A 15,979-nucleotide genomic window follows, 5' to 3' on the forward strand; every position below is an offset into this window, starting at 1 on the left:
CAGACAGTGGTTTGTTTTTTGGTTTCAGTCACTGTCTTAAAAATCAAAAATCTTAAAGTTCAGCACATTATTCGATCCCAAACCAGCAAGGCAGTACGTAAAATTCACGCTCCACATGTTACTATTCACAGGAAGTAGGGTAGAGACAGACTTTCAAAAGCCTACCATAATAGAAAATATACCCACAGTGTCAGCCTTCAGGAACTAATTGAGAATACATGTTGCCATTTATTTCTCCTTTCTTCTTCTACATACAGCTTCACACAAACTATAACCATTTCTTTTAGCATGTTATGGAATAGATCTCTCAATGCCAAGTATTTCAAAAGTAATAAAATGGACCTCAGGAACAAGACAAGTAAGAATTGCAGTTCTAGGTTTCAAAAGTCTGCAACGCTATTTTGTCTGAAGGAAAAGCTAACAGTGACAGCTGACAAACATTTTTGCACACTTAGCTGACAAAAGATAAACTTATAGCTTACTGGTTTTGTCCACAGTGGACACATCTATACTCACAACTTTCTTACTCCTACAACACCAACAAAAAAAACCCCCAAACAACCCTCAAATTAAGCAGTACTGTACAGAACTTGAGAGATGGGCAGATACACTGCACAGACGACAAGTCAGGTTCTATTACAATTACATTATTTAACAGTGTGAATCCTAACATGGAATAACAGCATCCCAGTAAATGCAATTGTTAATCACTCAAGGTTTCCATGGAAAAACTGGCAAAATTCCACTTACTGGTCATTTATTGGTTTCACCATAAGTAATGGAAACACGCAAAAGTATCAGAAAGTTTATGAACTATTTTTACTACCCCTGGTTTTAATACAGTTTGAACTCTAGGAAAACATAACAGATAAATCAATTTTGCATTCAAAATCTAAAATAGTTTCTACAACTCATGAGACACAGAGAAAGAACTTGCTTGCTGACTGCTTTACTGCCCTGGCACATCCAGAAGCACACATCACCCCCACCAGAGCTCAAAGGGTCTGACGAGAGTCCTCAAGAGGGTTTGGGCAGGTTCCTCATCCCTTCAAACCTTCATTCCTCCTCCAGAAAAAAAGAATAAAAAATTCTTCTTCATTGTGCAAATACACATCTCCTAGCACAGTGACTCCCTAGTCCTGATGCAGCCTCTCTTGTATCTCTAAATGACCTGACAAAGATTTAAACCAGTGACACTTCAAGGAAACACTCATTACATCAGCCAAGCACAAAAAGCAAAATACCATTTTACATGCAGCACACAGCACTTAATTTCTTAATTTATATCAAAACAATTCCTTTAATTTTAGGTATGTTATTTAATAAAGTGAATTCAACACAAGTTATTAAACACTGTTTAGCCTAAGAGGAAAGAAGGTTCCAGGAAAACTTGATAGCAGCCTTCCAGTACCTGAAGGGGGACTACGAGAAAAACAGAGAGCGGCTCTATGGGGAAGTGTATTGATAGGATAAGGAGTAACTTTTAAAGTGAAAGAGTATATTTAGATCACATATAAGGAAGAGATTCCTCAGTATGTGGGTGGGGGGATACTGGAACAGGCTGCCCAGAGAAGCTGTGGATGCTCCATCCCTGGAAGCCCACCAGACCAGGTTGAATAAGGCTCCAAACAACCTGAATTAGTGGAAGGTGTCCCTGTTCACAGCAGGGAGGTTGGAATGAGATGATCTTTAAGGTCCCTTCCAGCACAAATGATTCCATGAGTCTATATACGCAAATGAGCCAGCCACTCCAGAAATACTTGTCAAATGAGACATCAATGTAGTATTATTCTTATTACTAAATACAAGAGAGATGAAAAATGTTTGAGCCTCTTTTTTGTGCTGTTTCTCCCATTTTTCTCATATATTTTATGAAGATTAGAAATAAATAATAAATCAATCAAAATGCTTGACACTTTCACACCACCTCTTGAACAAAGATGAGAAGATGTTTTCTCTAAAGAAAATGTAATTCTGTCTTTTCAGCAAAGGACCTGAGGTACAAAGGACTAAAGATTTGCTTTTATGAGAAACAAAACATCCCTGTTTTCCTTTGAAATTAATGGAAGCTACAGGTTTTCTGCTGCTCTGAAAACAAGGCTGTATATAATATTCCATTCCAAGAATCACAGAAATTTTAGGGTTGGAAGGGACGACTGGAGATAATCTAGTCAAGCCCACAAGCCCAACCTCACAACTGCAACTTAAGTATTGCTCACTTGCAAAAAAGGAGGATCAAAAGTCAAGACAGCGTGTGTAGTATCCAATGAGCAAGGGAAAACTGCAGTGACATATACTTACTTTTTCTTTGCTTCACTGTCCCCTGGAATCTGTCTTTTCTTTGGGAGTGGCGGTGGGGGCAATTCCTGTCTGGAGTGTTTAACCACTGCCTGTTCTCTCAATGGTGTTTCTGCAGCAGTCTTCTGTGAAACCTGTGACACTCCTATGCTTCCTACAGCTTGAGTTACCTATACAAAATAATTTAGGGCAAGGATTATGTGCCATTTTTACACAAGCTGAGTTGCTTTTTCTTATTTTCTTTTATTCAGTCAAAAAAACCTGTTCATTTACTCCCATGAATGACCACACCGAGCTGTCATGAAGCACCTTTATCATAGATACACTCCAGAGAAAAATATCATTATTCTCATTTTACAGATGGGAACCAAGCATCAAAATTCTCAGTTCAACTAGAATTGTGCCAGTCTAAGTGAGCTAAAATTAGGAAAAGGAGCATTATATGTATATTTTCTTTCCTTATTTCTTCACAAAAAGAACAGAGGTACTTGGAGTTTATTAATAGCAATTCTACATTTTTTACTTTTACTCCATAAAACAAATCCTAGATCTCACAAAGAGCTAATACACAGTGAATTTGACCTAAAAGCTCACTCTAGTCAATACAAACCTCCCATGTTCTTTATCGGGTTATAAGGTAAGTCCCAGGAGACTCAACCTGTAAGTCCTAAGAATGTGCTTGATATTTAAGGGAAGTGAAAGGATAGAGACAGGAACTGGCATTCTCTAGTGCTTTGACTCAAACACAAGAACAAATTAAAGCCACATGGCTGAAATGAACCCCTACTCAGACTGCACAACTCATTCACAATACACTAAATGGATCATGAATTAGTGCCATGGTTTTTACCATAACAACGTATTAATATCACCAGAAAACGCACATATGAGTTATAAAGCTGTCAAATAAAACCCTCACAGAATCCAGTAGGAGTTCTGTCTAAATAAAAACATTACCAAGCACTCAAAATACTAAAATAAACATGGAACAATCCAGCTTGGCTATCATCGTTACATGTCAAACAAACAACCACTCTATTTTCAACAGATGAGAAATCACTCACAGAGCATAAATACTTGTATGACTCCCATTTATTTATCTATTCTGGGGTTTGGGTTCTGCCTTTGTTTTCTTTTAGTATCAGATTTAACCCAGACCCAGCACTCTTGTAATGTTTAAAGGCATTTGCATTGACTGATAAATACATGGCAAGCCTGCTTTACTCATCAGAAAAATGAAGCTTAATCTGTGTGAGAAAGGAGTAATAGTACTAGTCAGGTTAACAACTTGGGCCTTTGTGAGACCAAAAACGCAGGCAGCTTCATCAGCCCCATGTGAAAAAGCACCCACCTACCTCTCTAGCCTGATGCCTGGACAATTTTGCTGACACAGTGAAGTTTGTATACATACAGCCATATAAAAAGCTAAAAAGTAATAAAGTCTGGTAAATACCTGGTTAGAGTAATCTTCTAGCTTCTGAACCAAACTGTCCCACCTCTGAGTTAGTTCTTCTTGATCCTGATCAATTTTACTGGATGCTTTGCCATTCCCAAGGATTTGGGCCACATCCTGACCTAGTTCATTCAGCTGGTCTAGTGTTTGTCGTTTCATGCCCATGTCTTCTTTTAAAATCTGTAGTTAAAAGAAAAGATTAAAATATGACATCAAGTATTCTACTTCCCCTAAGCTTTAATTCGATGGATAAGAGGCAAAGTGGGTTGAAAGGGTGGTGACAGGGTGAAAGATGTACTACCTGAGCCAGATGAACAGGTAGTGCTTTTGTGTAAAAAAAACACTAACAGACACTATTTTTAAAGAGCACATCCTTGACACATCTCCTAGAGGAACTAGCAGTATTTCTTCAGTAACAGTTACAAATGATTGGTTCAGGTACAAGCTGCTCCAATGAAATAAAGAACCCACACCACAAACCTACACTTTGGAAGGTACAGCTGACTGGTGGCCTGCAATAACATCCAAACCCTCTCAAAAATCTGGGATAGCTGTTTCAGAGTTTGGCACACTAAGACAGAAGGACCATGGAGTAAGTAGTACATATTTTTTAAATTCAAGTGCGAGAATCTGGCAAGGAGAGAATGTTGGCCTGGCTTCTGTCAGGCATTCACAGCTCCTACTAGTCAAACTAGTAATTTGCCACTAATCTAGTCTAGGAGATTTGATGGGATAGAGCAGGATATCAATACTCACTGCTAGTTTTCGAACATTCACACTCAGGTCTGTTTGATCTTTAAAGTTGCTCGTCTGGACCTTACTCAAAGCCTCTTCTTTCTCAGTTAACCAAGCTTTCAATAAGCACTGCAGATCATAAGAAAAATATTACAAAAAAATACCAAGATTGTCAAACAGCTATTGACAATTGCTTCTTTAAAATTTTTGCATTCAAAGCACAGTTCTGCAATCTTTATATGCTGGAATTTCAGTTGACTTTAACAAAAATAGTTCACATAAGAGGACAAAAATATCAGATTAGGGAAGTAGTACTTCCAGTGAAACAATTTCAACAAAACCATTTCTCAGTATATCAGAGCACACCTCCCCCAGAGTTATTTATATAGCAAAGAGATATCCACCATAAAGCTAACACAGGATTTATAAATCATATTAGAATATATCAAAATGGCATGTATGTGCTCTTTTGTTTTCCACCCTTCTTCCTCTGTGACTCAAACACAGCTGTTACAAACATTTTGTCACAGAAGTGACACCACTGGTAATTCATATTTCTTTTGGTCCAGGCAGTTGATCAAAGACTCTGATAATTAGCCTGACCAGGTGACTAATTAGTCACCTCCCTGCTTATGGTACCTACTTTCAATTGCAAAATAACTTCAGCAAATCCTATTTCATTAATTACTGCAAGCTGGAGTGGTCTGCTCTGAATAGTTCTAACTCAGGAACCTCTAATTTTTTCCATTAATTTTTCTAGGAAACCTGTCCTGGGTCTCACTTTTCTTTAGTCACACAGCAATCCTGTAGTAACACCAGCAATAACTGGCATCAAGTATCAGGAAGGATTTTATGTATTCTGTATTATGTTCCCACATAACGCTGCTTCTAGACAGTGATCTCCATGGACTAGAACGCCCATGTCTCTATCAATCTCAGTTGCCCAGCCATTGGTGCACTGCTGTTCGTCTCTGTTTAAAAATAAATCACACAGCAAGACAGACCTTTTTGTTCTTTGAACAACACACTTTATAACAGCCATAGGTTCCCCATCCTAGCTGTATATTTTTGGCATTGTGCCAGAACTTACTACAGCAACTTTGGGCCACAGGACTAAGGCAGTTTACAATCCCAATGTAAACAAACATGTAAAATCTACAGACAGAAAATATGATGGTGGTTGAAATGGCATAAGGCTGTGAGAAAAAAAAATACAACACCACACACTCTCTAGAAAAATCATGCTGGCATCCCAGCCAACGTATTTTATGCATAAGAGGAGCTCAAAAACCCTTCATGCGTTCAGTTAATTTCTGCTAAATCAGCAGTCAAAGATAACTCTCCCAAGAAAACTGAAACATAATTACCACAGTGCTAAGAAGTCCCTGGCACTGATTGAGGAATTTGTTTCCTGAGTGGTAAGGACTGTGTTGACTCGAAAATGTGGTGTACAAAAGCTTTCTAGCAAGCCACAAAAAGGCTGATGCATCACTGTTGCTCATCTCTCCATGCGGTTGGGCAAAATAGAAAATGCTTGTAACAAAGTCTTTTAGTTACTTTTGTGTTATCAAAGTGTTTGTATTCAATTTTTAAGTAGTTTCAGATTGTAATTCTTGTAAGTCACTTGATCATTCTTGTGGATTTGTAATTCAAACCTGCTAGTAATAAATGCATTGTTCAGGTAAACAATTAGTACAAAAAGGCTCACCTAAACCACGTAAAACAAACTTCTATTTCCTCCTTATTTGCTATTTTATTTGTAGAATCTGACATTCTACATTAAGCACACTGATTGCTTCACTTTTATAGAGCAACATAGCTACACACAAATTAAAAAAAAGCTGAGTTCAAATGTTCAGCTCCAACAGAATAGGGCACTTTTAAAAGTATTGTTATAGTCAATGAGTGGTCTCCAAACAAATGCAAGGGTCGAAGAAGACAGAAACATGTTGACATGATGACAGAGTCATCAAAACTAAGAGCACTTGAAGTCCATAACTTGAACATACACAGCAAGGATTTCATTTCTCAAATCTGTGTTACCATGCCCAAGAGTTGCCAGAATACATTAGCACAAAATTTTCTGGATCACATACACAGGTGACAAAGCATTATTTTAAAGAAACATATATAAACAGATACTTGTCTGCAATAAACCCAAATCTTAACCTTGGGACACTATTAACAACAAGGTCACATGAGCTACAAATTCAGCGTATCAATGTACTACAAACAGATGTGGAAGGGGTAAGAGAGAAACACATGCAGCCCCAAAGAATGCAGACAAAACATCCTTGTCAAAGAAACCAGGCTGCAGCTGATTCCAGTAGCTATACCAGCACTGTTCTACTTCTTTCAAATATCTAAACAATCTGAGTACTGCTTTGTTTAAACAATAGCTTACAGTGATAAATATCATCATTCAAAAAAAAAATTCAGTAAAACCTTCAAAGAAAAAAACAAAATATTTTAAGCTGAGAAATGAAACAAGCTCTAGTTCTAGGCATACAAACAGCACATGTAGTTGTGTTGCCATATTTTTTATGCCATCAGTTACTTGTGTTTGAGCAATATTTTGTATGTAAAATATTGTGATATCAAAGCAAGAAAACACTTCAGTATTGCACAATTGTGTATATGTGTTCATGCTGAAAGAACATATACATTAATTAGGAAGATTTCTGTAATTACAAAACTACCAGATAGAAAAATGACAATGAATTTTCTAAATATCACAGATATTCCTACTTCTTTACCATTTTACAAGATACCTCGGAAAATATTTTATAAGAAAGCTATAAACTTCTACTCTTAAGCTTTGGAAAAAAACTTCTCTTGCACTTCAGAGCTACTCCTGTCCTCAAAAAACACTGGGAACCCAAACAATAATGAATTCTAGGCTTTCTAGGTTTCTTTTCCATGAGTTGATCAATCCTAGTCAGAACTTTGACTGTTTGGGTTTTTTCAGTTTGGTTTTTTCCCCTCCACAAATTGACCAGTCAGTTTAAGAAACTGGACAGCTACTCACCTGTTCTTCCAGCAGCTCCTGCCATAAAAGCTGAATTTCTTGGAGCTTGACCCGCCGATCCTCAGTCCAACGACAAACTGCTGTCCACCTCTCACCAAGTCTCTGCAAAAGCACAAAACACTCAGGGAATGATCAAGAACCACACAGAAACTCCAAAACCAGATATTCAAGAGTGTGATTTCTACTTCACATTAACTTCTTTCTACATTATATCTACTTTCCTTGTCCATCATTAATATTGCTGTATTGCACAGAGCTGGAGATTGACACTTTCAAAACATCCACATAAGGCCTAAACTGTGGTTTTCCTCAAGTCTTTGAGCTATTTGATTGACTTAAAATGGAATGAACAAAGTAACATGAATTCTGTTTGAAAAAAATTCTGTCTCATGGACTCACTGTACTTCAGGTTACAGTCCTAAGTGACAGAAAAACACTTCATATGATATTCCTTAGATTAATTGTGTTCATGTCTTCAGGTATTTCTCCTATCAGATTTTAGCTTTCTAAGGAAAATAACTTACATGAAATAGGAGTTGTACTATGCACCTTCCCTCATTTAATCAAACTTGTGAAAGGAGACACTACCAAATTCCCCAAGTCATTGGGAATGTCAACAGCTTGAAAGTCACCAAAGCACTTTTGCAGGTTTTAGATTGATGTGACTTAATAATTCTTTAAGTTATTATTGCTCCTAAAGAAAATGTTATTTTAAATTACTTTCTAAGATAAATTGTCTTTAAACACAAAGACGTTGATTAACAATTACATGCAATTGTGACTAATATCACAGTTTAAAAAAGAGGACTCTAAGATTTTACCTGCAATTGTTCCTCCAGAATCGCTGTTGCACCTTCCCCACTGCTTTCATCAACAATGACCACCATGTGTGTTAGGGAGTTGACCTTCACCTGTTCTGCCTCGAGGTCACTCTGCAGGCTCTACAAGAACAAATCAGAGGTTACCAACTTTGAACGCCTTTGCTAATCTGCTATTTTGGCCACAGAGACTATCACAGCTGCTGTGGCAAAGGAACTTTGGTATTTCAGATTCAACAGCTAAGCACAGATTTTACCACTAGGAATCACTGCACAGTTTAAAAATGGTAAGCAAAAGACTGCTAGAAATAAACCCAAAACCAGTGTGTTAAAATGCTGTAAAAGATGGAGTGCTTTAAGTTGGATGCCCCATACTTGACTAGAAGAATCGCATGACAACTGCACTGACTTTCCATATGTCTGATGTTATACATGGGAGAGCTTAAGTGTTTCTATGCAGGGCTGCTATTGTTAATAAGCAAGCAACACAGGGTATGCCAAACAGAAATCATTAAGAACACTCATTTTTCAAGAGCTGACAATAGGTATCAACAGTGCAATAAGTGATCATGATGTTCCTAAGAAAATAGTTGAAAACTGCAGAAAATGTGCAGCTCTGATTGGTTTAAAACAATCTGTAGATTTAAATATTCATATAACTCCTAAAAGAACAGATTCAATGGTTAAAGCCTACTACAAAATACCTCTGCAAGATCAACACACCTTTACAGTACTGTAAATGTCACTTTTTATCCCAGCATATCCTAAGCTACTCTAAGAAACACACGCCTCAAACTCTCTAGACTTTGAAAACAAAGGAAAGAATGCAAATGTGGGACAGGAAACTACACAGACTAAAAATACTCCAGTGTTCTTGTTCTGTGAGGTATGTCCCATGCTGGGGAGAAGGTCAAACCTCAGCACTGAGCATGAAAACTAAAGCTGCACCACGACAAATATCAAAAGGACATCTTTCTCCTTCACAAAAACATTGCAGGATAGAAAGGCTGGATTTGCACCCAAAAACTCAGTTGAGAGAAAAACCACTTCCAAAATATTACACACATGAGAAAGCAGCATCTAAGCACTCCCTTGGGATGGGATCCCTGTAAAAAGCAGAGACTGGAATTGGTGACTTGGAAGGCCCTCATCGTTTTAACTCCCACATTATTTTAATGTGCAAGTCTCAAGCAGGCTTTAGCAATGCCTGGCAGTCATTAAGTCTGTTCACAGTGCCTTTCATACTGTTCCTCGCACCAACAGTTTACCAGGAGAGGCCTTATTCTCTGCACAAAGTAAGGGTAACAATTTTCCCTAAAGGTTTCATTTCTCACATGAAGCAAATGTAATAGTTCCTGCTAGTCAACAGTGCTCAAGTGTTTGCCTACAGCTTCTAATTCCTTTCTACACCATCATCATCCTTTTCCAAACACCAAATGCGGCCATAGATGACTTCTGACACAATCAAGGAATCCACCAACATACACATCTTCCAAATATTTCTCCTATACATATTATATAACAGGCAAAAGACTTACCTTATGTTCCTCCAGCTGTTTTTGAAGTGACTCCAAATCTTCCACTAGGATCTGAGATTCCATCTTCTGAATGCGCTCTTCTGTGACTGTCAGCCAGTCAGACAGCTGCTGCAACTGCTGCTTCTGGAGCTCCATCAGCATGTCATGCAGGCTGCAGGGGGAAGCACAGAGTTACTTCAGACACAGCTTTCCTGAGTGAAGGAACTAAATTCTAGTTCATATTGGAAAGAAGCAAGGCCATACATAAAACTGTTATCTATCATCAAATAAAATTTTCACCATTGAGCTGTTAAGAAACACAGATACTCTTTCTCAATAAAAAAATGTTTAAGAACTATGCAATTTATATCAGGGATTATTTCTTCCAGTGGGGGTTTGCTGCTAATGAAGCCACTGTTGAAAGTCACAACAAAGTCACAGTTTCTCCCTTGATATGCAGCTCGTACCTTGGTAACCCATATGTAGGAAAAAATTCTTCTGAAAGCTTTTTAGTTATGCAAATACCCATAGATATCCACATCTACTGTAGGCTTTCTTGAGAAACTTAAATGTGTTTCTAATATTGTTTCAGTAGTTTATGCAACCACTGCATTTAAATAACCATATATTTAGTCTGGTACATCTACATAACAATTCACAAAATACTTTACATAAAAGTAAGACCAAAAAAAACCCCCAATCCATCATCCTCATTCTTTTGTTTCACCTTAGAAAGTATGAAGGTGGATCTTGTGTCAAAACTGAAATGCTAATTCTAAAAAAAGTGTCTTACAAACAGATGCAAACCAAATTCTCCAAGACAGAGCAAGCTCCAGAGGTGAGTCCTGAACCTCTCCAAGAGGTTGTGTGTCATGAACTCACCGGGACTGCCTGTCCATGCTCTCCACCCTGAGCTCCTCCCAGCGGGAGTTCAGCAGCAGCATTTGCTCCTGGATCTCAAACTCTTCTTCAGGTGACAGATTCCCCTGGGCCACCAGTTGGTTTCCAGCCTGCAGAACATTGCCTACACTGCTCTGGTGCGCAGTCAGTTCCATCATAAAACCCTGGATATGGTACAAGCACACACATCACTGTGAGGTCCTATCAGAGTTTATGACTTGGTAAATATCCTAAAAAATGATCATGTTTGAAACAGTGCTGTAGAAGGAGCTGGCACCATCAAATGCATGAGGATGGCAAACCTGTTCCTTTCTTTGACATAAGATTTTTCCATGGGCTAAAAAAATCTGGATCCAGTAAAACACGAAAATAAGCTGACCACCTCAGAGAAAGACCTGCTTGAGAGACAAGAGCCTTCAAACAACCACACCAAGAATATGAAACAGGAATTTACCTATGGGCAACAGAACATAAAACAACACCTGAAACGTATTGCAGGAAAGCAATTAGAACCCTATGAGTTAGCAACATATTTACTGTAAATCCAGAACACCTCTTCCTTTGCTTCATGGCTTTAAAACTGTAACACAAGGGAAAAATTCCTCCTAATGATCAGCATTCAAACTCTACATTCTATTTTATACAGTAAGATGACATGGGAGAAAAGTAAATGTGTAACATGACACTTCTAGCAACATTAGGACATTTATTCAGATTTAGAACAAAGTCAAATCAAAATTTAGAAAAAGATGATTTGGAAGCATCAACACATGTTTCTGAAACAAACTATCCTAAACATCACAGGAAGACCACTGAACAAATTGACATGATTATCAATTTCAGCCTTACTCTTATTTAACAGCAAGTGGCATAAGGCTGACCAGGCCTTCTAGTAATTGGCAGCAGGGAAGTACGACAGTCTGGATCAGACTGCCTTTGTATTATGCACATCAGTAAACCAGCCAGCAAAGGCTGATTTTAAAAAAATACATTAAGGTTTCAAAGCATGCTACATTCTAGGTTCTTTAATTAGAAGAAATTTGCCTTGAATAAAGACTAGGAAATGGAAGTTCTGCAGCTTATTTAAACACACACACAAAAAAGAAGCCAAACCACAGCAAAAGAATTTATAAGAGAAGCTTACTTCATGGGTGGAAAATTGTTCTTTGACTTCCTCAACATCACCAGATATTTCCTCCTGTTCCCGAAATGTATCCTCAGCTGACAGCAACCATGTAAGAACTTCTTCCAGAGCAACTTGGTAGCTATCCAAGTCCATATCCACCTCTGTCACTGTGCTGGGAGTCTCTGCTCTAGAACTGTCCTGGTCTTCTTCAAGTGCTACAGTCTAGGCAGTCAAGAGGAAAGAGATGTCTTAATAGCGCACAGAAGATGCCCTCCCAAACGGTACTAAAAATAGAATAACTAAGGTATCTTTCAATCTTTCATAAAACGTTAAAAATAACTGTTGGATACATTTTAACGAGAAAGGCAAAAGTCACTATATTAAAATGCAAGTTCATTACTAAAGAGCCTGGACAGAAAATACAACTTTCATCTTGCTCTGTCAACAGTGAATCTCAAAACCAACCAAAGTCTCATCACTACCACTAACCACTACAAGTTCCATGGCAAATTCAGTTAAAGATTCTGGACCACCTCTTCAGCTGATCAAGATGTATGAAACAGAGAAGGAAAAAAAAAAAAAAAAAAAAAAAAAAAGGAGCATAACACAAATGGAACTTTATACCTCAATACACAACATTTGGTACGTGTTTCAGAAAAGAAGAAGGAAGACAGAAAGACTGAAGTTAATGACAAAGATGTTGCAATGATTTCTTATATTTTCTCAGTTGCGTTGCCCAGGACAGAAGGCACAATCCAGAGGTAACTGACAAACATAAAGATCAGCTAAAATTACAACTCAAGAAAAGAAAGGCTGGCTTTGATGACAAACATACCTGCTGCACATTGAATTCTCCATCCTCACATTCCTGCTTGTATCTCCTTGGAAGGGTTTCCACCTCCCGAATATCTTCCATTGTAACTTGCTTTGGAAGGACCTCAAACAAAGAAGTTAAATACATAATAATGGACTTTTTGTCTGGAAGTTGTACAGCAACATCTGCATCAAAAAGATAAAACATGGGGAAAAAATAAATGAAGACCATTTTTTAAATCATTACATAGAATACAGGTAACAATTCACATATTCTCCTGTTAAATAGCCTTTCATATGCTTAGAGACCAGGTTTGACATTCATTAAAAGTAGCATGAAGGAAAAAAAAAATTTAAAAAAAAATTCTACATTTGGAAGTGAATACACATTAAAAGTCTTGATTATGTGAAGTAAGAACCCAGACTTGAAGTTGCTAAGGAATAAAATCTATTTGGGGAAAATTGTTCTGAAGAATCTCCCAAGCAGAGATGCAGTTCAAGGACAGTATCCTACATAAAAAAAAATTTTCACTTAGGCCCTATCCCCTTTCCCATTGTTAGGTAATTTTCTCATTTTCCACAATGGAAAGTTTCACCAAGCCAGGTTCACTTCTTCTGGGTCATGAACAGTACCCATTCAGTTAATACCTTTTTTTTTTCATAAGAAGGTGGTGCTTGAAGCTTGAGGGCTTGTGTTACAGAATTAATCTTTAGAGGCTCACTTCAAATCAGAGCAACAGGTCAATATTTTAAAAAGGAGTCATAAAGGTTTCCTGGTAAGCATTCCTAGGCAGCTACTGCTACTCAGTGTGTATGTAAAGAACAATAAATTATCAGCATTTAAACTGCTCTTAAACATAATGCACTACTGCATCTGAAAACCACATACCCTTGCAGCACAACTCCTACCTAAAAGGAAAAAGTCATACTACCAACTTCACCTTCCTTTTACAGCCCCTGGATGGAAAGCCAACCCGAACCTTAATATTCAAAACACCAAAGCCTACACATCTATATTCATACCCTTACCCTAAAAAATGGCACTTGTTTAAATCCAAATTTCAAGGCTTGAAATTAAATAGCATTGCACAAAGCTGATAGAATTGTTATTCATACTTAGTATCAAGAGAAGAAATTTCCTTTAAGAGAGCTCAAAAAAGCTTCTTGCTGAGTAAAATAATTGTATCCCACCTTCAGGATCCAGCAGTTTCTCTATTCCTAAGTGGTTCTTGGCTATGTTAAAAGCATTTTCCAGTCTCTCAACCGGGGACATCTTTGTAACTTTATCCCAGCTGAACAGCTCCGGTCTAAAAGTGAAAGGAAAAAAAAAAAAAAAAGAACAAAAGCAAACTTTATCCACAAGAAAATTCCATACCATTTCAAATATCCAGTTATGCATATGATAATAGCTACCCAAATAATATATTCATATACATATATATACCAAATACCAACATAAGTGCATATCCACAAATGCAAAAAAAAGCAATCATAAATTAATTAATGACTGCATGCCTACTGCAACATCCACTTTCCATTCTGTGTCCTAAACATAAAGTCATTGACTGCAACAGGAGATCAAATATCACTAGCAAAAACACATCAACTTCGCTTAAAATTCATCCCAGAACCAGTTTTCCTCAACTGTTCCTTTTACAGCATTACTTTTACTACACATTTTCTGCATCAGGCACTGCTGGGTAACGAAGAGTCACTCTGTTCCTGGAAAACCTCATTCCAAACTTGTGATGTGGCTCAGTGACCACCCCAGGCCATCACAGCCAAGAGAACAAGTGGTCTCTACCCCACTCACTTGCTCTTCCCCATGGTCTTTTTCCCCTAATAACAAGAAATAGCCTACAAGAAAACGCCCCATCACAAGTGCTCATGAGTCCCAGTGTAAATCAGGCCAAGGAACTGATCAGTTTGCAGTGTCAGCAGCCTTCATCTAAGAACAGTGTTAACCCAATCTCCAGTCCAGCTGTGCACCCAAAACACACTGGTGGGTCTCAAGGGGAAAGAGCAGAGCACACAAGAGGAAGCAGAGGGAGAAAACAAGGCCCATTCCTAGCAGGACCTACACCTGTGGGGCGTGATCAGCCAAGTGCTGCAGCAGCACAGCTGCAGAGCCATTAAAACACCTCCCATTCTCCTGCAACAGTGGCTTCTCATCAAAACACTGCTATTGATTCTGCACTTTATAGAATGTGGGGAGGAAGAGACGGGCTTGCCTTTAATTCTTTTAATATTTGATTCAGTTGTAAATTGACTTAAGAGTCAATTTAAGAGTGCCCTTTATCATCTGTCAAGTCATTATGTTTGTGAAATAGGAAATCCCTAAGTCAATGGAGTCCAAGAAGCAAAAAGCCAGAAGAAAGCAAGGTGAGCAGGAACAAAGATATACATAGAAGCTCATGGAATACTGTGCATCCATGCAAAAGCAACAAGGATAACCACAGATTCATTTAAGAATATACATGGATAGTAGACATTGACTTTGAAACCGAAGTTTTAATAAATCACAACTAGGTACTTAACTAAGAGTGCGAAAATGGAACCATAAAGCAGAATTCAATTAAAAGAGGAACTAAGCTAATATTAGTAAATGAAAGAAACCAGTTCAGTAAAATGCTAATAAAATTATATGAGGTAATAGGTTACTTACATGCTGCAGGAGTTACAAGTTATTAGATATTGTAGCCAAGAGGTTGTACAACTAACAATTGTTGATAGATACATAAAGAGAACAGAAAGATATTAAATCTCTTGATGGAAGCCATGAAGACTCCATTCTCGTCTTTTAAGTGTCATGTTAAACTAAAATAAAAATGCAGTACTGAAAAATGCCCCTTAAGTAGAGAAGCACTATTGTCTGGGTAAGTTTGTTGTCCTATCACTTCTGCAACCTGCCCAAATCTCCTTGTTCTTTGCAAATGCTTTTAAAGTCTCTCCTTCAAAGCTGAAAAGAGAAACCCAGCTTAAGATTTCTTAAAAGTATGGGGAAAATGGTACTTCTCTGACTAAAGGACCTGTGCCTAGGGACAACAAAGCTGAATTCTGTCATGACAGCAGCTGTCAGGCTCCAAGTAATAGGGAATAAAAGGCTCAGACCCAGATTTTAGGAAGTCACAGGAAAGCACAGTTATTCAGTCAGTTTTCAGCTGGGGCTTTTGCTACTTAACAGTGCTCTGAAAAGGGCAGAGCTCACAAACTTCAGATCCTGCAAAGCCTAAGCACATAGTCATAACAAAAAGGACAACAAACTGTCTAAAACTTCTTTTTTTTTTTGCC

General features: G+C 37.9%; 1 protein-coding gene across 6 annotated transcripts in view; it reads right to left on the bottom strand.

Annotated features, from left to right (window-relative positions):
* The window catches only part of UTRN (utrophin), a 349,507-nt gene that overhangs the window by 254,619 nt on the left and 78,909 nt on the right, over positions 1-15,979 (bottom strand). For 5 of the 6 annotated variants that reach the window (XM_066178907.1, XM_066178906.1, XM_066178908.1 and 2 more), the window contains 10 exons: positions 13,880-13,995; positions 12,711-12,874; positions 11,894-12,097; positions 10,732-10,913; positions 9,871-10,021; positions 8,336-8,455; positions 7,515-7,616; positions 4,508-4,615; positions 3,752-3,931; positions 2,302-2,468 (listed from right to left, as the gene is read on the bottom strand). In XM_066178907.1, the coding sequence (XP_066035004.1) occupies positions 2,302-2,468; positions 3,752-3,931; positions 4,508-4,615; positions 7,515-7,616; positions 8,336-8,455; positions 9,871-10,021; positions 10,732-10,913; positions 11,894-12,097; positions 12,711-12,874; positions 13,880-13,995 (1,494 nt within the window). Of the gene's footprint in view, positions 1-2,301; positions 2,469-3,751; positions 3,932-4,507; positions 4,616-7,514; positions 7,617-8,335; positions 8,456-9,870; positions 10,022-10,731; positions 10,914-11,893; positions 12,098-12,710; positions 12,875-13,879; positions 13,996-15,979 lie in introns of those variants that run through there. The other variant, XM_066178910.1, reaches the window with a different exon arrangement.

The sequence above is a fragment of the Chamaea fasciata genome, unplaced genomic scaffold (assembly GCF_029207755.1).
Source record: "Chamaea fasciata isolate MVZ Bird 193981 ecotype frontalis unplaced genomic scaffold, bChaFas1.0.hap1 SCAF_3, whole genome shotgun sequence".
Taxonomy (NCBI): domain Eukaryota; kingdom Metazoa; phylum Chordata; class Aves; order Passeriformes; family Sylviidae; genus Chamaea; species Chamaea fasciata.